Genomic DNA, 18,866 nt, shown 5'->3' on the forward strand with positions numbered 1-18,866 from the left:
TTAGATTTCATAGTGCTCTTTATGCCGTGTGTGTGATGTCATCACGAAGCATTCTAAAGTCATTTAGGTATTTTTTTCTCTTGGTTAAAGTCCCATTTGCCTGTATTGCTTTCACATCCTTCAATGACTGTTGTTTGTGTGACCATTTTCCTTGAATTCTGGGGACTTGATTAGTTGTTTGAGAGGTTTTCCAGCTTCCCAGAGTCTTCAGGAAACAGGCTCTCCTCTTATCCAGCAGGTGTCCCAGGGCCTGGCTCACACCTCTGCCCACAGTGTCCACCTCATCCTGGGAGGGGTCATGTCTCTGCCTCCGTTGCCATTTAGGGAGGAGTCCAGGCCCCTCGACACTGTTGCCTCCAAGGAGAGATTGTTCAGATCAAGTTGCACTGCAGGTCTCAGAGTTCAGAACATCCTGACGTTCTCATTCCAGTTCTTGGAGCCGACAAGGACATAACTTTTGATCAAGCCGCATATCCATTTCCATAGTATCTGAAAGATGATTTCGTTTTTCACTCTTTACTTTATATCAGAGGCTACTCCATCTCAGAACAAATCATTCTTAAATTCGTGCATGTATGAGTCTCTGTCAGTTGTTGTGGTTGCACTTTGCTGCAGCTTTACAAGCACTTACCATCACTGAGTGTACTGCGTGCCACTTGCATTTTTATTGTCATTTCCAACGAGAGTGAGAGCTCAGGGGTCCTAGGAGTTGAGTCCAGGTCCCCGGCTGTCACCCTCCCACACCCCTTGGTGCAGACGGGGCCTGGCTGAAGTAGAATGTGTGGGCTGTTTCAGGACTCGCTGGTCTTTGAGGACGTGGCTGTGAACTTCACCCCGGAGGAGTGGGCTCTGCTGGATGGTGCTCAGAGGAAGCTCTACAGAGACGTGATGCTGGAGACCTGCAGGAACCTGGTCTCAGTGGGTGAGGACGGCTTCACGCCTTCTTAGTCTGTGAGGGAACAGGTGTTTCTTACACTTGTTCTTTCTTATTGGGGCCATGAAAGGGGAACACGTTTGAAAAAAGAGAGACACAGTCCAAGCCTTCATAGAACCACCTAGAGTCACATAGCTTTTCCACAAAAACAACATTTCATGTATTAAGTGGACTTTTTATTCCTCTTGAACAAAAGTCTAAGATGTCCGAATTTTATAAGCATGAATATCATCTCCAGTGTCACTTTGGGGCAGCTTTATGGTTTCCACCCCTGTGTGTTACGCTCTGGTTAATACCCAGGTGACATGGTAATCTTGCTACAGTTCACCCCATGCTTATGCATCCTCACTGGCCTTGAAGACCAGAGTATGGGCCTGGCTCATGGACTATTTGTTCCCCTGCATCATCCTTCATGGTGAGCTCTTCCCTGTGAGCTGTCACCAGCTGCCCTCACCATCCGTCTGCCATGGCAGCTGGGGCAGTGGAGAGAGGATCCATCTGGGGCCTCTATGTCAGCACCCACTAGAAAGAAACCTTATTTCTGTAAGTGATGGAAAACCTTGGGTTGCCCCAGTAACTTTAGAAGACACACAAAAGCGCAAAGTGGAGTGAAACCCGGTGAATGTCCTGAGTGTGGGAAGCTTTCTGTTTTCCCTCATCCCTCCAGGAACAGGAGAGAATGCACACTGGGGAGAGACTGCTCTCATGGAGAGCAAGCACCCTCGGGAGGAGCAGGCTCTGGAGGAAGGACTGACGTTTGGACACGTCCCTTAGAAATGGGACTCAGCCACTGTGTGAGAAGGGTCACGTATCACTTCCCTGGCTTCCCTGCTGACTTTTTGTCCCTCCTGGGCACCTGGGGAAGACCTTCTGCATCTCTTGTTATACAAGGAGCATCTGGGGATGTGCATTTGAGCAGTTCCTTCCTATTTTGCTTTTCTGATCATTCTTATCTCAATGTCACTCTCCATGTGTTTTGCAGTATTTCTTAGTGAACAGACTGCCATTTTGGCTCATTTCCCTTGCTCTTTGCCAAATTGCCAGGTAGCTGAGGTCCTGAGAATTTTTCTTTACTCGCATGTCCGTTCTTCCTCATAAAATTGGTTTAAAACTTTGGATCAGTGTATGAAAATAAATCCACATAATCGTCTGTTTTCTTTCCTTTATCCAACCATTTCTTTCCCAAGAAATTAAACTATGGCACCAATTGTTGTAGATTGTTGCCCTCAAGTTAAAACCAGTGGATTGAGACTTCAGCAGGGTATATTGGAGAATAAAACAGCCAGCGAAGAGAAAATAGTAAGGTTCATAAGATGTGAGTGCCGGTCTGTTTTTGGCAAAAACTGGACATTTCAGAACATTGGAGATCACCCAGCCCAGGAGAGGCCTGTGAGGTGAGTGGCATTCCCACAGGAGGAAGGGGTCTCAGCAGAGGGTTAGACTCACTTAAATTAAAGAAAAAGTAAAATCGTGGCTAAACATTTGTGTCCTGAGACAATTTTCAGAAGATATTTTCATATAAATGTGATGTGGAAATTGAGTGTCTAAAACATAATTCAGTTGCATTTATCAGATGACACTGTACATAATAAAGACTGAAAGTTATGGCTATATTTGAGGCCTCAGGCAGAGCATTCAGCTTTTCCCCTTTGTACCGAACCAGACAGGGCCAAAAACATTCCTTTTCATTGAAAATGACAAATACATAGTCAAAATTATCATTAATAACTGTCAGTAAGTGATGAGTAAAGAAATCACTTACAATCATCAGTCCCTCACAGTATGCTTCATATTTTGAACAGGAGCCATTTGGTGCAGAGTCTCCGTGGAAGTAATGAAGGTGATGGCTGTGGAGAAACCCTGAACCAGATTACAGACCTTCCTGTGCCTGAGACATATCCGACTGGAGTTAAACCCGGTGAATGCACGAAGTGTGGAAAAGCCCTCAGGGATTGTTCTCTCCTTAAGAATCGGCAAAGACCTCACACTGGACACAAACCTCATCCATGTGAGGAATGTGGGCGGGCCTGCAGTTGTGTCTCGTGCCTAAGCACTCATGTGGAAACAGACAGTGTAGATAAACCCTGTAAAAGGTGTCAGGATACTGGGAGAGCATCTAAGAGACCCGTGAAGAGGCTCCATAGAAAAAAATCTTTTGCGTGTAAGAAATGTGGACAAGTTTACACTTGCGCCTCATCCTTACAGGAACATGACAGAGGTCACTGTGGAGAGAAAACCCATGCATGTACAGTTTGTGGGAAATCCTTTATGTATGACTCCTACCTATTACGACATGTGAGAACTCATGCTAGAGACAAACACTACGAATGTAAAGAATGTGGGGAGGCCTTTAGTCGCTTCTCATACTTTCTTGCACATATGCGAAGGCACTTTGGAGGGAAACCCACTGAATGCTGGACTTGTGGGAAAGCCTTCAGTCACGTGGCCTCCCTTCAAGTACATATTAGAACGCACACTGGGGAGAGACCCTATGAGTGTCAGCTGTGTGGGAAAGCTTTCAGTCGTTCGTCCTCCCTGCGAGTACATGTGAGAACACACACTGGTGAGAGACCCCATGAATGTCAGCACTGTGGGAAAGCCTTCTGCTTCCTGTCCTCCCTTCGAAGACATGTGAGGATGCACACTGGAGAGAGACCCTATGTGTGTCAGCACTGTGGGAAAGCTTTCATTTGTTCCTCCTCCTTGCAAGTACATAGGAGAACACACACTGGGGAGAGACCCCACAAGTGTCAGCACTGTGAGAAAGCTTTTGGTCTTCCCTGCTCTTTGCAAGCACATGTGAGAACGCATACTGGGGAGAGACCCTATGAGTGTCAGCACTGTGGGAAAACCTTGAGCTCCCTCTCCTGCCTTCGAGGACATCTGAGGATGCACACTGGGGAGAGACCCTATGAATGTCAGCAGTGTGGGAAGGCCTTCAGACATCGTGCAAACCTTCGAGTGCATGGGAGGACGCACAGTGGAGAGAGACCCTATGAATGTCAAGAATGTGGGAAAGTTTACAAGTATTCCAATAACTGGGGAGCACACATGAGGACACACACTGGCAAGACAGGGAATGAATGTCAGCACTGTGGGAAAGCCTTCAAGTATGTCACGTCTCTACAAGTACATGTGAGAACACACACTGGACGGTAGCTCTGCATACAAGGACTGAGGGGAAGCCTTCATTCTCGCTTAGAACCTGTTTTAAATGCAAGCAAACACACTGGAGAGACAGGTTAAAAATTGGAAGAATGTGGGAAAACCTTCAAGTGTCGCACTTCATCTATTTTGTACATGGGAACTCAGGGGAGACAAAAATCCTTTAAACGTTAGAAATGTGATTTTGTCTTTGTGTCTCATCCTTACTTGGGACCCCCAGTGTATTGGTTTCTAGTTCACATTGCTGATATGAAGTCAATATTAGAATATCTGTCTATGACCCCACCATCTGTGTTATACATATTTTGTTATCTTGGACTTTAAATAATTGTACTGTTATATGACACTTGTCTATTTTGTGTCACAGTGTCTTTTGGGTCCAGGGATGACAGTGGTTTTTGTTTTTAGGGGTGTTTTTCCATGTGCAACTTGGTATTATTTTGGATGAACTTTGTTTTCTTTCTTTCCATTATGCTCCTGGTCTGTGATGATGATGGTATGAGACCTGTATTGTTGAAATTTCTTTTCTGGTCCACTGTTGCAGGGAGTTTTCTGACTTGATATCTACTCTCCCCTGAATTCTTTATTATTGAAAGATGTATCTTCCACTTTTGATTGTTGCTAGTAGATACGTCATCGGTTCCTCACAGAAATTAGTAATTATGGAAAGATCTTGAGAGGACAGTCTCATGGGATTATGTTCAAAATTGGAGTCTGCTCATTCTCCTTGATCTTGGTTGGAAATTTTCATGAAGCCTGGTGTCCAGATGCTTCTATTGAATTGTGCTGTCACCTTGGGGAGGGTGGGAAACCGTGTGTCCCAGAGTCCTTCTGTTTGTGGCTCTGAGTTAAAGTTCACGAGCAGAGGACACATGAGGTTTGGAAAGAAGAAGTGAAGAAGCCATGATTCTCAGTTCTCCTGTCCCGTCAGGAGACAAAGGTGCCTGGGAACCTAGGGGCCTGCATCACAGCCCTCTTTTCTGACTTGTGGCTCTGCCCATCTGGAACAGCCCCAACCAAACACCATGTTTGACATCAGTCCCCTCTCAGGCACCAGATCCTACAGACTTTCCCAGAAGCTCCCCCATTGTGGACCCTCTTTGGTTTGCAGATTCACACAGTTACTTGCATTTTCATGTAGCTCTTTGGTGTCCATCAGGTCACTTCTTTAGGTTGTCACACTTAGTTATCTTCTCATTTTTGACACACTTCATCTTCAAGGCTTCTAATTACGTGAATTCTGTGGGGAGCATCTTGTTGTCTAATAGTGGCCCTGTTTCCTGCCTCCACACTGACAAATTTAATTTTGCAGCCACAAGTGGAGGAAACTTACTTCCTTGGTTGCATAGTTGAGAGCCTGCACTCATGCTGCATTTCTTCTTTCTGAATAGTTTCATGATTGAAAGCAGAATTTGTGAACATATTTGGCTGTTTGTGAGAGTTTTCTCTTACATCTGTCTGCTCTGTAAATGATAAATGCACTGTTTACTTTACAGTTTATGTGTGATTACCCCGTGTTTAAGTCTTTCATGTTTTTTCTGTTCAATGAAAATTGCATTTTCTGTAGAAGATGATAATCTACATTGTTTCCTCATGAGAGCACATTACCTTTATTTTGAAAACTGTTGTATACTTACAAGTGCTATTCTGTTTTATGTTTCATTAACTGAGAGAATAGGTTAAAATATCCAACTATACATTTTTATTTTTGTAATTATGTCGACTTTTCTGTATGTATTCTGGGATAGTAGTACTAAATATGTATGCTTCCTGACATTTTTCATTGTGGTGTGTTTTTCTGACCTTCCTACGTAGCTATCAACTTTTTTCATTAAAATGAGTTCTTCATTCCTAGTAGTGAAAACGCAAATATTGCTCACTTCAGTGGTCTCCAGCCAGAGATCCCCAGGAGTCAGGCTCCTGCAGATGAGCAGTGTGGGAGGCAGAAATGGACACACATCTTTCCTAGTTCCCTGTGGACAAGTAGAACCACCAGCATTCTTGGTGAGGTGAGCACTTAGTTGTGGTGGGAATGAGTTAAGAGAGGGAGCTTGTTTACAGACATAACCAACTTGAGTAAAGTCTACTAATTCCGGGAAATGCTGCTTCTAAATGTTCTCCACAGAGCTCTCAGTGGCTTAACGTGAAAGCAATACCAGAATAGAGACATCTTCTCGGTCATCTTGTTGCTGGTAATTGTGCTGAATATCCACGGGCCATTTGCCTACATGACAGATGGGTAATTGATTGCTGATGCTCCTGCCCAGCGATGTTCCCTTGTGTAATTTCCACTGGATGACAAATGGACCATGCTTTCTCTCTTCATTCTGACCACTTAGAGTTCTGGTCTGCTCCTGTTGACAGAGGTCAGTTTCTCCCTCTGTGTCAGATGGCCTCCAGGGACCCTTCTCTGGCCCTGGGCATGGTGGATGTCTTGTATTTTGATGGACCTGGTAGGGCTTTATGGGTCAGAGGATGTGTAAGGTGAGTAGTCCTCCAGGGACTTGAGAGAGGAAATGGTCAATAAATGTACAGAAAGGTACAGCCTTTCGAGAGAGGATACGTGTACCTAAGGGATTCCAACCAGTGTTAGAATGGACTTTCCTCTCTAGTGTTATCAACTCACCAGGCGATGCCTAGTCATGTGCAGCCACAGAGGAGGCACAGGAAGACTTAGGAAAACACTACACACAAACCCTAGAGAGACCATCACTGCAGCCTAAGGAGGGTGACAGTCCTGGACTGCCAGGGTAGGGGTGTGTCTGAGCAGGTTGGGAGCAGAGAGCTTGAGGATCTGTGGGCAAGTGCCTGCACAGCTTACATTAGTGTGGAAAGTAACTCTGTTTTGAGCCTAGAGTGCATGACATATGAGGGATACTCAATATTTAGCACCAGACAATGAGTACACACTCAGAAAGAGAGGCTAGGGTCTCTTCACGATCCTGCATTTCCTTCCCAGCTTGGTGACTTCTGGCAAATCACCTACATTCATAGTTATCTCCTGAGTTAACTCATATAGATGTATAGATAATAAAGTATCTACCGTCTGGAGTTTCTGAGGAAGAAGTAGATTTATATATGCTAACTCAGTCACTTTATGAAAAACACTTAAAACAGTGCCCCATACATAGAAATATGGATGTCAGTGTTTATTATGTAGTCAATGAGAATGGCAAAGGCAGCCTCAGACACCTGGAAGCTGGCCTGACACTCCCTGCAGGACTGTGGCTTCCTTACATTAAGCAGAAAGAATTTCACCAGTTGTCATCAGATGAGGCAAGTCTGTGACAGAGATGGGCCAAGACAAAAGGAAGAGAACGTTAGAATCATGTCAACAAAAAGTGTAACACTTATGACTCTATTTTAACAAGTGGCTTAAACACTTCCAAAACTATTTTTTGATAATCTTCCCAAAATGAGATGCAAAATGACACATTTTTGACTTGAAACATTACAAAAGATTTACTAGACTCAGGCTTATTTGACATGTTACATTTCATAGGATACATTGTCAAGTAATAGTAAGCCTTTTGTTGCATTTGCATAGATATATAAATATTCCATAAATTATGTGAAATTGCTAAAAATCTGATAAGTCCTGATGTAACACTGTCTGCCATAACTCTGGTTGTTATCTTAAAATGCTGTCAGAGAAATAACAAGATTTCTGTTAACTGCATTATAATGAGCCATTTTTAAGTCCTTTGTCATTGGTAGTTACTCTGATGCTTTTGCAAAAATGCTTCATAGAAAGGAAACTCATAAAATGAAACTCCTCAAAGTTGAGGCTCACACTAAAAGGACTGAGCCTGAGCAGCAGGAGAAAGCCCTGGCTGACTTTCACGCAAAGGCAGCAACAGCACAATCCATAAAGATAGTGGCACATGTGGATGAAGTCCTTTCTGCCTCTGCAAAGAACAGCCCCTCGTGGCCAGACTTGCCATCGTGATGTGCTTGTAACATGGCAGCAGTCTGCTCCTGAATCAGAGAAATGAAGATGGGAAGTAAATGGCTGTAAATTAAATGAACAGGTGGGGCTCTGCGAAGCTGAAGATGGCCACTTGGTTCTTCCCAGCGACCTGGGAAACCACCATTTTTCAATGTTTGCATTCCATCCCCCACGATAGTACATTTAAAGAAACTCTTTCGGCCCCTGGAGGCCTCAGACCTCCACTCACTGAACGCTTGGAGCATCTGCAGCTGGATTTCGTACAACCAACACTTAATATGGGTTGCCAACATGTTCTTGTTCCTGGATGTATGTTCTCCAGATGGGGTAGAGCCTTCCCCTGCCACCAGGCCAATGCCCTCACAGTGGCAAAAAAACTGTCTGAAAATGTCTTTCCCACGTAGGGTATATCTTCCAGTTTCTGGTGATGGAGCACCCACTTCCCTGGGCAAACCATACGAGCCTTAATGAAAACCTTTAACCCATCTTGCAATTATCACCATCCTTATCCTCCTCAATCATCAGGGAAAGTTGAGAAAACTAACGGGAAAACTGATTCAAGCAGGACAAGTATTAATTCCATGGGATGGCGTAAACTGAGGGGATGTGTAATGATTTTTTTTCCCCACAGAATTAAAGAAATCTTTTCTCGGGGCCTGCCCGGTGGTGTAGTGGTTAAGTTCACACGTTGTGCGTCTTGGCAGCGCAGGGTTTGCCCGTTCAAATCCCGGGTGCGGACATGGTACTGCTTGGCACGCCATGCTGTCGTAGGCGTCCCACATAGAAAGTAGAGGAAGATGGGCACGGATGTTAGCTCAGGGCCAGGCTTCCTCAGCAAAAGAGGATTACTGGCAGTAGTTAGCTCAGGGCTAATCTTCCTCAAAAAGAAAAGAAAAGAAATCTTTGCTCTTTGGGAAGTTACATTTGTGAACAAAGATAAACCGTTTATGTTTTCTCTCTACATGATCTCTCCAAAATTCGGAAACTCTCCCTTATGTAAATACTTTAATCAGGCCAAACCTTTAATACAAAGAAGTTAGTTTTATTGTGAGTATTTTTGGTAAAACAAAAAGTGGGAGTAATTATAAAGAGAAGAATTATGTTTGCACCTTTTTAGACATTTGAGTCTAGTCCTGTTACTGGTCATTGAGGTTTTGCTCTATTCCTGTAGACTGGACTCTGGCCTAAGGTATTGCCCTTGGTGTTCCCAGCTGTTCGCAGTGCTCCGTTTGGAAAACACAAAGTCACCCACAGGAGCTGGTCACCCGCAGAACAATGCCTGTTGGTACATGACCTTCTGCTGATGCCCCATTGTCTCATATGACAGCTACTGTAGGTCTCCAATGTCTTATACTCCAGCCTGTCACCAACAGGTTAAAGAAGCTCTCCCAGATTCCAGTTGAAAGGATCCTGTTGGTCACAGTCTAGAGCCTGGGGACTGGTCATCTGGAAGGTTCCTCAAAGGAAGACGGCCCTCGAGCTCCATTGGAAAGGCCCTCATGAAGCTCTCCTGACCACTGACTCTGCCTAGAGCTAGAAGGCGCTGAGCCTTGGAGACGATCTCACAGTGAAGAAGTCCCCACCTGGCATCTGGTCCTGTGCACATGCTGAGGCCTCCAAGTCACATGGACGCGGAGGAGAAGCAGCCGACCTCTGATGCTGACAGCCTTCCCAAGATTCAGGACTCGGCAGTATATGTGTACACCCTGCTCTGACCTTATAGCTGATCCTCTTCCTAACAGACCTATTCTATCACATTGGGAAATCTATTGAGTTGCATGATTATTCAGCATTTTTCCTAAGAAAGTGTCATTCAGTTAGCTGGTGGTCTGGAATATCACTTAACTTCCTTTATGATGATTATTGGAACTTCGCTCTATGTACTTGTATGTAAACTTCCCATGCTACCACTCACTCAGATCTGCTGCAGACTTTCTACAAACACCAAGATGAGAGTCACTCAACATATTGAAATGATAGATCAGGGTTATTTACTTAACTTTCTAGTAACTGGGTGAAATTCCCAGGTGAGGAAACGAAGAGTCATTTCCTGAGCGTCTCCTTGTTGCTCAAATTGTGACTGAGCAAGGGCTCCCTGCCTACTGTGCACAGAAGCCAATACTGCGGCACCAGCTTTTGAGAAAAGCAACAGCTTGATTGTGTCATCAACTGGCAAGGAGAAAGGAGGCAGGGCTCAAATCTGGGGCTTGGGGTAAAACGTAAGGGATTAGGGAGGGCAGGCTGGCCGGAGGACAAATTCTGATTGGAAGGCCTTTAAGCAAGAGCATTCATGGTAAGTTCTGGAAAGGGGCCTTCACAGTGATCTTCGTGGACAGTGGACCCATCAACTTTGAAAAGGTTCCAACTTGGAAGTTCCGGTCATGTCCTGGTCCTTGGTTCTTTTGGAAGGGGAGGGACTTGAGTGTTTCTAGGTCAAAATCTTCCCCGTCTGCTCGTGCCTCCGCTCCAGGACTTGCAGTGTTGGCTCGCTGCCCTTGCATGATAACTTTGACATTCTGTTGTCCATATGATAGGGCCGCTTTGAACGAGTCCCCTGGTTACAAAGTGATTCCTTGGGATAACCATCAGAAAAAAGGGGAAAAAGTTTCTCCCTCATGCGGGTCATGACTTGCTGGGATAGGTCTAGCCCAGCAACACTGGACTAAAACCTATGCTGGACCAGCAGTGCTTTCAAAAGGAAGTCTCCATCGAATGGGTCAAATGTGAAATAGGAAGGAAAACAGGGTCACTTCTGTGGAAGGGCTTTAAAATGGAGCGTGAAGCTGTTAAGGAACGAGTCTCATGCACGTCCTCTTCAGGCAGAACATAAACTTTTGAACTGAGTCGAGGTAAATGTTTTGAGAACTCGTCAAGAAAGCGGCAGCTCCTCCCAGGGAGGGCCTACTGCCTCCTTTGAGCTGCCTGAGCCATCAATTCAGATTAGCCAAGATCAGCTTTCTGCCAGCGACTCCAATTAACCTTCTTTGTAATGCAAACTTCCATCTTCTGCCTTTATTATTTTGATGAGGAAGATTGGCCCTGAGCTAACATCTGGGACAATCTTCCTCTGTTTCATGTGGGATGCCGCCACAAGATGGTTTGATGAGAGGTGCGAGGTTGGCACCCAGGATCTGAACCTGGGAACCCTGGACCCCAGAATGGGAGCACGTGAGCTTAATCACTGGGCCACCTAATCAGGGCTGGCCCCTCCTCTCTGGTCTTTACGAGCCCCCGCCTCCTCCTCCCCGCAGGACACGGTTTGTGTGGCTCCCTCAATCTGTGCGCCCGAAAGGCAGTTCTCTGACCCCAGAGTCACGGCCTCTCCGCGTCTCACTTGGACCCCGTGTAACAGGACCGAGAACCTGACCCGCCATCGACTCCCCACAGTGAACGCGGCCCTGAGCGTCCTAACGCCTCGCGCTGGACCCGCGGGGGAGGAGCGAGCCTTCCCCGGATGAGGGTGGGCCGGGCGGCGCCCACGGCGGGAGGCGCGGGCACCGCGAGCATCGTGTCCGGGCTCCTTGGCAGAGCCGCAGGGACGCGGACGCGAGCAGCCCGCTGACGGCGCCCCCGCCGCCCCGCTGAGCACCAACCGGACCGACGGCCGCCTTTAGGGTCACGGACTGAACCCCACCGCCCGCGACACACGACAGCCCCCCAGTTCACACGCGCAGCCACGAGGAAACACGCGGGCAGGCGCGCCTGCGCAGACGGCGCTGACCCCTCAGCCCCACGGCCGCAGGCCCCTCCCCCTCCTGCAGCCCCGGGTGGCCCCGCGCTCGTCGCGCCTGTCGCCGTCGGGAGCTGGGACCACGGCGCCCGCGCCGCTCCCTCGCCCGCTGCGCAGCGACAGCCCCGCCTTCTCCCGCGGCGCCGGGCGGAGCGGCGACCACGAGCCCGGACAGCGAGCCCCGCAGCTCGGTCCCACCGGGGCAGCCGCGACAGTCCTGCGCGCGGGCCCCCTCCCCACGGGGCGGAGGACCCGGACCGCGGGCTGCGGACCCACAGCCCCAGAGGGGGCCGCGTCAGAGGTCACCGCCACACCCAGCCCACCCAGCCTCGCCCGCGGGGACGTCACTGTCAGGGGTCTTTGTTCTTAAACCAGGTCACACACCCACCGGGAGTCCCGCCCTGGGCCGAGCACCCAGGTGACCGCGCCCCCTGTCCCACCGGTCCGAGTCCTGAGGAGGGGCGCTCCAGGGAAACTGAGTCAGGACTGCCCGTTCCGGAGGAAGGCGAGGAGGGGCTGGGGAGCCTCGGGCAGAGGCAGGAGGTCCCCGCCAGGAGCCTGTGCTCCGACAGCGCCACTCGGGCGGGCGGTCCGCGTCCCTGAGGAGGCAGATCACCGCCTCCTTCAGCCACGTGACCTCCGCCCCGCCCATCACACGCCAGCGACGGGAACGCTGTCCAATCAGGGACGACGACGCAGGGAGCGAGGCAGCGGTGCTGGGGCGGGACCGGGATCGCTCAATGAAGGCACAGAGGAGGGTCTTGGGGAACTGTCCAATGAGGGCACTGTGACATCATAGGGCAGTGTCCAATCAGACTGCAGGCCAGGATGAGCGCGTGAAATACGGTCCAATCATGTGGAAGGACGCTGGAGCACCGTCCAATCAAAGCCGGGGAGGGGCGCGCTCGCAACCGCGTGGGAGTCCGTCTCAGCCCTTGGTGTCCCCGCGCGCACCTGCCTCGCGCGGCCCCAGGTGTCCCGTCCCGTCGCTGTCACCTGCCGGGGCCGCGGGGAGGACGCGCGGAGAGTCCGGAGCGAGCGGAGATGGTGAGTGCGCGGGCCGGGCCGGGACCCGGAGCGGCTGGTTCGACCCGGCGGGAACCAGCTGGAAGCGGTCGTGGGCTCGCGTCTCCCGGGGTCCCCCCGAGTCCCCATCCTCGCCCGCGGGCTGTGTCCTGGCGTCCCAGCTCCGCGTGGGGGTCCCTCTCCCACCCCAGTCCTTGTACGGGCGGGGTCTGAGGGGCGGGACGACCCCGGCCGGCAGTCAGGGCTGGGGCGGTGGGGCGGGGCGGCCGCGGGGTGGGCCCGCCCTGACCTGACACTGAGCCCCGTCCGGACTGGGGGCCGGAGACTCTGATCCGAGGACGGTGGGATGGGGCCGAGGGCGGGTCTCAGGTCCTCCAGCCCCGAACCCCCCAGCAAAGGGCTTTTCTCTGCCGGGCAGGAGGGGAGCAGGCGGGCGGGTCTCAGGACCCCCGCCCCGTGGTCGCGCAGCGCGGGCTCGGGTCCAGGCCCGTCCGCATCTCAGCGCTCGTTCCGACGGGCGGGGGTCGGGCCTGCGGGGCGCGCGGAGGCCGAGAGCGTCTGGGAAGGAGGGGGCGATGGTGCGCAGGGGTCAGGCGGTGGAGACGAAGCATCCGAGCTCAGTGAGCACACTTTCCTGCCGGAGAGGGACCGCAGGGGCGGGAGGAGGGACGCGCCCGGGGCAGGGGCTCCGCGGGAGGGGGCGCTGTGGCCGGAGGACCCGCAGGAGCTGGGCGGCGTTTGTCTGGAGTGGACGGAGCGGGAGGCCGGGTGTGGGGCTGATGGCAGGTCCCCGAGCGCAGCCCGTCCTCGGAGGGGCCGTCTGCGGGCCCGGGCTGCGGGCGGCCCAGGGCGGGGTCTGCGGAGGAGAGGCTGAAGCCGCGTGGCCGACACGCGTTTGTTTTCCTTCTCAGCGGGGACCAGCAGTCCAGCTAATCATTGCTGAGACACAGAATGGGGATTTGGGGGTCTGTGTCTTACAGGTACAAAGGGGTGTATGCGTGGGATCCTTATCTAACTCCTTTGAAGAAGGGACTATTTCTTGAGGCGTGCGCGTTTTTAGAACCCAAAAGGTTGTACTAAGGACTCCTTTCACCTTTGATTCCTGTTTTCTGGCAGCCCAGGACTCCGGGAGGATTCAGCGTTGCCACCTGACCCCGTGGGCTCCCCCTCTGTGACCTCCAGCACCCACAGTGTCTCCTGTTCCTGCCTCAGGTCCAGCAGCGGTGAAGGGACAGGATCCGTTTTCCCTCCTTTCTTCCCCTGAGTGAGGGGTCAGGGGTCAGGTCTCTGTGGTGTTCTGCTGACTCGTGTTGTTCTGAGACTGAAGCAGAGACGCCGCTGGGGACAGTGTGTCCGTGCAGAGCCATGAAACTTGAGTACTCTTGTACAGATCATCACTTACCTCATTTCTCCTCACCTCCACTCGCCTATCTTCACACTTCAGACCACCTGCCCCCTCCGTAAAGATCCCTGGTCCCCATTTTCAGCGAGGCAGGTTTGAGATTCCTGCTCCCTTCTCTTTGCTTGGCCGCCTTGTGACTAAACCCTTTCTCTGCTGCAAACTACTCTCGGAGATTGGCTTTTCATGCAATGGGCAAAATGAACCTGGTTCATTAACAGTTTTATCTTCTGTCAGATAGTTTTCAGTTGTTTTCTTATGGCTCGTTCATTTGTGTGTTTACTGACTTCTCATGTTTTCTTTTTTTTTTTTTCTTTGAGGAAGATTAGCCCTGAACTAACTACTGCCAGTCCTTCTCTTTTTGCTGAGGAAGATTGGCCCTGAGCTCACATCCATGCCCATCTTCCTCTACTTTATATGTGGGACGTCTGCCACAGCATGGCGTGCCAAGCAGTGCCACATCGGCACCCAGGGTCCGAACCAGTGAACCCCAGGCCGCTGAGAAGCAGAGCGTGTGAACTTAACCGCTGCGCCACCAGGCCGGCCCCTCATGTTTTCTTTACATGGTCTGGACAGTCATCCTTTTTCATTTCTAGGTGGTGCAAATATTTTCTCCTAAGTCATACTTTATTATTTCTCTCTCTGTATTCTACACTTTGATGGTCTCTTCTTAGTTTAATAGACTTGCATTTCTCACTGTCTTCTTTACGTCATACAGGCGTCTCCTGTAACTTCTCATTGTCCTCCTCTCGTCTCCCACAGATAAATCTACAGTGAGCAGGTTATTGTCCTTGAGGTTGATAAGGGAAAACAATACCTTATTCCCCTGTAGATCACCAGTCGTCACTGCCCCATGTGTCACCGTGTCCCCATCTCTCCACTGCCCGGCGGTGCCTGCTCTGGGGCAGGTCCACTGGCCGACATTGGGGGGCCTGTTTAAGGGCATCCGTTGTCTCCATTGGTGTCCTTGTCCGTCCCTCTGCCCTAACCCCTGGAGTTTAAAAAGCTTTGATGTCTGTTAGGAAAATTCCCACCTCCTTCTATAGGAAATGTCAGATATTCTTAGAAATTTCCCTTTCATTTCAGTTTTTAGAAGTAGTTTTCTGAAGTTCAAACAAAACAGAAACAAAGTCAAAACAAACATGGTTGTAGATTTAATGGAATTTTGTTAAAATTCTTGACCTGTTTGGGAGTTGTCATTTCCCACAAAAGTATGGGGTCAGTAGTCCTAGGAGTTGAGTCCAGGTCCCCGACTGTCCTCCTCCCACACGCCTTGGTGAAGACGGGGCCTGGCTGAAGTAGAACCTATGGGCTGTTTCAGGACTCGCTGGTCTTTGAGGACGTGGCTGTGAACTTCACCCCAGAGAATTCAAGCGCTGCCACATGCTGCCACATGGATGAACCTTGACAACATGCTGAGTGAAAGGGGCCAGGCACAAGGGGCCAGCGAGGGTATGATTCCATTTATGTAAAACACCCAGAACAGGCAAATCCATAGAGGCAGAGAGTATTTTAGTGGTGGCCAGGAGGAAGGGTTATCATGGCTATTATGGCCTTTAAATTTGTTTTTAGAAATGGAGATATAATTCATATGCCATAACATTCACCCCTGGAGTGTAAAACACACTGGCTCTTGTACACTCACAAAGCTGTGTCACCATCACTATATAATATGAATATGGTAATATAGCCATTTACATTTCAAAATTCTGAGTGACTCAAAATCTGATGTGACAGAAATTTCTTTCAAGAAAATGCACATCTGCAAATTCTAACATCTCCCAGCATAGCACATAGCTATGCTGAGACAAGCCCTACACACAGGCTGGGGCTGGAGTCCCACTCCCTCAGGTACAAACGTTCTGGGGCCAGAGGTTGCTGACCCCAAGTCCCAGAGGTGGGGAGGGATGGCAGGGCCCCCCTATGTCAAAGGTCACATGTGAAAACAGAGCCAGGTCATGCCTTGCGCGTGGTGACTTCACTTGATGTCTTTGTTAGTAAACATAGGGCACAGATCACTATGGCCCACTGTGGAAATGAGTCTGACCTTCCCAGTCCAGAAAGAGGATGCAGCAGGGGCCATCGAGGTGCAGGCTGACCCCGTATCTACCCACCTGGACCGGTTCTGCTAAGAGCCCATGTCCCAGGTGAGTGGGTCTGCTGGGTGTCTGGACAGCCTGCCACTCAAGATGAAGGGGGTTGAGTTCTTGGAGAAGTTTGGTCTGAGGCATCAGCAGCATCGCCCAAGGACCAATAAGGCATGCACGGAACAGCTGTGGCAAGACCAGTCAACATCACCAGAAGGGGGAGTGCCAGGAGCACCATCCAGAGTGGGAGGCCTTGAAGCACTAGCCAGTCAGAGCCAGGGGCAGGCGCACTCCCTCCGATTGGATGTTGCTGTCGTCCAGCCGTGACCCCATGTGCACCTGCCCCATGCGGCCCCAGGTGTCCCATCCCTGTTGCTCTCACCTGCCAGGGCCATGGAACCACAGGGAGGATGCTGGGAGAGTCCAGAGTGGGCAGAGATGGTGAATGCATGGGCTGGGCCGAGACTGAGAGGGGCTGGTTGCAAGCCGGTCAGAACTGGCTGGAAGCGGCCATGGGCCCTGGTCTCCCTGCACCCCCCAGGGTCACACCCTAGTCCCCACCCTTGGCTGTGGAGTGGACCCTGGACTCCTGGCCTGGCCTGCAAAGAGTTGCCAGGGGTTTTAACCTGAGTCGTTGGCCAGTGTGCGTCAGAGGAGGGAAGAGATGACCACTGGATCCAGAGCAGGTCGGCAGTGTTTGGGGGGACCCGCCCTGCCCCTGACAGCTGTATCCCAGCCCAGCACTAATTGGTCTGCTTTCACTGGGGCCTCAACTTTCAGTAAACACAAAATAATGAATTTTTTCTCTTTTTTTCTGCTTAGTGGGAATAGTAATTTCTAAGGTCAGCTCTGGTGATGCAAATAATCAGTGACCATTCCATAAATCAAAGTGGGGATGATTTTTCTGCTATGAGCCAGTATTGAGGACTGCAGCCTGGGAGGACGGCCTTCATCTGGGAATGGAGCACTTGGAAGCAGCAAGGTGTCCAGTGTGGTTATGCACTATTTTGGAACGGGGAACATGAATGAAATGTGACAGGAATATCTCGTGACTCCTGTGCACAAGCTGTTTTGCTGGCACAGCAGGTCAGTGGTGACTCGATGTACACAGCAGGTCAGTTTGACCCTTAGGTTCAGAGAAGAAATGCTTATCTTCAAAGAGATGCTGATCTGGGGGGAGGCATATATCCCTATCTTTAAAGGCAGCATTCTTTGCTTTGGGTTATTGTCAGTGTTTAAAGCAGATGTCCAGCACATGCTGGACAGGCCAGGTCAGGCCAGATTAGTTTTAAACCAAATGGCTTCCTCATAGATAGACTTCAAGATATTACTGTTTTTTTGTTTTTCACTTTTCCTCGTTTTCCCCCTTTGATGATAATTTTGTGACAGAAAGCAATGACGACGAAAACATTGTCCCTTGGCCAAAGGGTGATGGCTGCCTTCCCTGGGTCCACCATGACCCTTGGTGCTAGGCTGTTATTTCATTGATGCCCAGTTATCCATGTTGGGGGAAAATAGTTGGATATAGTGGAAAGTATGGAGATACCTGTTAACAGGGGAAGCACGTCATAGTTATGTAATTTTTCAGTAAGTTTTAGATTGTCGCACACACACTGCACATGCGCATTTACATGACTTATGATTACACTGTTGATAACTATACAGTAGAGAAACAATCATGATAGTTTAATAGTTCAAGTGATAAGAGAAATACGTTTTTAGGCATAGTGTTTATCAGGAAAGAAATTCATCGAGGGTTGTAATATCAGTCGACCATCTGGATTCATTGAGCAATCATTACCCTAGCCTGCATGCCAGTCATACAACACTGAGTTAAGAAAACAGTGATTAGTTTGAACCTTATGATTAATATAAGAATTCCAAGGAGTAAATAGAAATAGGAATTGCAGTCTGGATCACAAAACAGAACCAATACCTGAAGGGAGCCAAGTCAACGAATTGAGGCAAGGTGTAGTTGCCTAGGGTACCGACTTGCTTTTTCATGTGCTTTAGCAGAGAGGACACGTTGGAAGACTCCCCAGGTATAAAAACATAGCATTCAGTTTGAATGATTGCACACGTACCACTTTGGGATGCTGTTGGACAATCTAAGGCCATTCTATTTTGAAGGACAGACTTTCTCATTTAAAGACACTTGAGTATTTAATAAGTCTATTCCTGCTTGACTTGATGAGTAAATTTAGTCAGGGCTTCTATATGTGGTATGACATGTAGCCCCAAAGAAGGAACAGATAAAGCCGCTAGGTGGTTGGTCCTACCAGTAGAAGACTGAAGGAGTCCCTCTGGCCTTAAGGAGAGGAAGACTGGCGATGGTTGTTAGTTCAGGTCAAATTCTTCCCTGCATCCACAGGAAGCCCAGGGTGCAGCGTCTGAGCCATCCAGGCAGTAGCCACGGCCAGAGATTTGTTCCACACAACCACTCAGTTCCCTGAGGAGCCACCCAATAAATGCCTGGCCTTTGAGACCAGTCTTTCCCAAACCAATCACTTTCTTTAAAGATGAGAGTATTCTGACACAAGCCAGGGGATATCCAGCCTATATATAGACTGCAATTC

At 49.6% G+C, this 18,866-nt stretch overlaps 1 protein-coding gene and 3 long non-coding RNA genes across 5 annotated transcripts in view; 3 read left to right on the plus strand and 1 right to left on the minus strand.

The window, feature by feature from the left end:
* LOC111767407 (zinc finger protein 57) overlaps window positions 1–5,875 on the plus strand; it is a 37,997-nt gene extending 32,122 nt beyond the window's left edge. The window contains exons 2-4 of one of the 2 annotated variants that reach the window (XM_023646409.2): window positions 796–922; window positions 2,151–2,328; window positions 2,737–5,875. In XM_023646409.2, the coding sequence (XP_023502177.2) occupies window positions 796–922; window positions 2,151–2,328; window positions 2,737–4,093 (1,662 nt within the window). In that variant the 3' untranslated portion in view covers window positions 4,094–5,875. The remainder of the gene's footprint in view (window positions 1–795; window positions 923–2,150; window positions 2,329–2,736) is intronic. The other variant, XM_070272447.1, reaches the window with a different exon arrangement.
* A 1,354-nt stretch (window positions 5,876–7,229) lies between these two features.
* Window positions 7,230–12,307, minus strand: LOC138924941 (uncharacterized). The gene is made up of 2 exons (XR_011440352.1): window positions 12,167–12,307; window positions 7,230–7,381 (listed from the first exon to the last, which is right to left on the minus strand). It is a non-coding gene; the product is annotated as an uncharacterized lncRNA (long non-coding RNA).
* Window positions 12,172–14,437, plus strand: LOC138924939 (uncharacterized). The gene is made up of 2 exons (XR_011440350.1): window positions 12,172–12,825; window positions 13,921–14,437. It is a non-coding gene; the product is annotated as an uncharacterized lncRNA (long non-coding RNA).
* A 1,764-nt stretch (window positions 14,438–16,201) lies between these two features.
* Window positions 16,202–17,088, plus strand: LOC111774438 (uncharacterized). Its single transcript, XR_011440353.1, has 2 exons — window positions 16,202–16,350; window positions 16,832–17,088. It is a non-coding gene; the product is annotated as an uncharacterized lncRNA (long non-coding RNA).
* The last annotated feature ends 1,778 nt before the right edge of the window (window positions 17,089–18,866 follow it).

The sequence above is a fragment of the Equus caballus genome, chromosome 7, assembly GCF_041296265.1.
Source record: "Equus caballus isolate H_3958 breed thoroughbred chromosome 7, TB-T2T, whole genome shotgun sequence".
Taxonomy (NCBI): domain Eukaryota; kingdom Metazoa; phylum Chordata; class Mammalia; order Perissodactyla; family Equidae; genus Equus; species Equus caballus.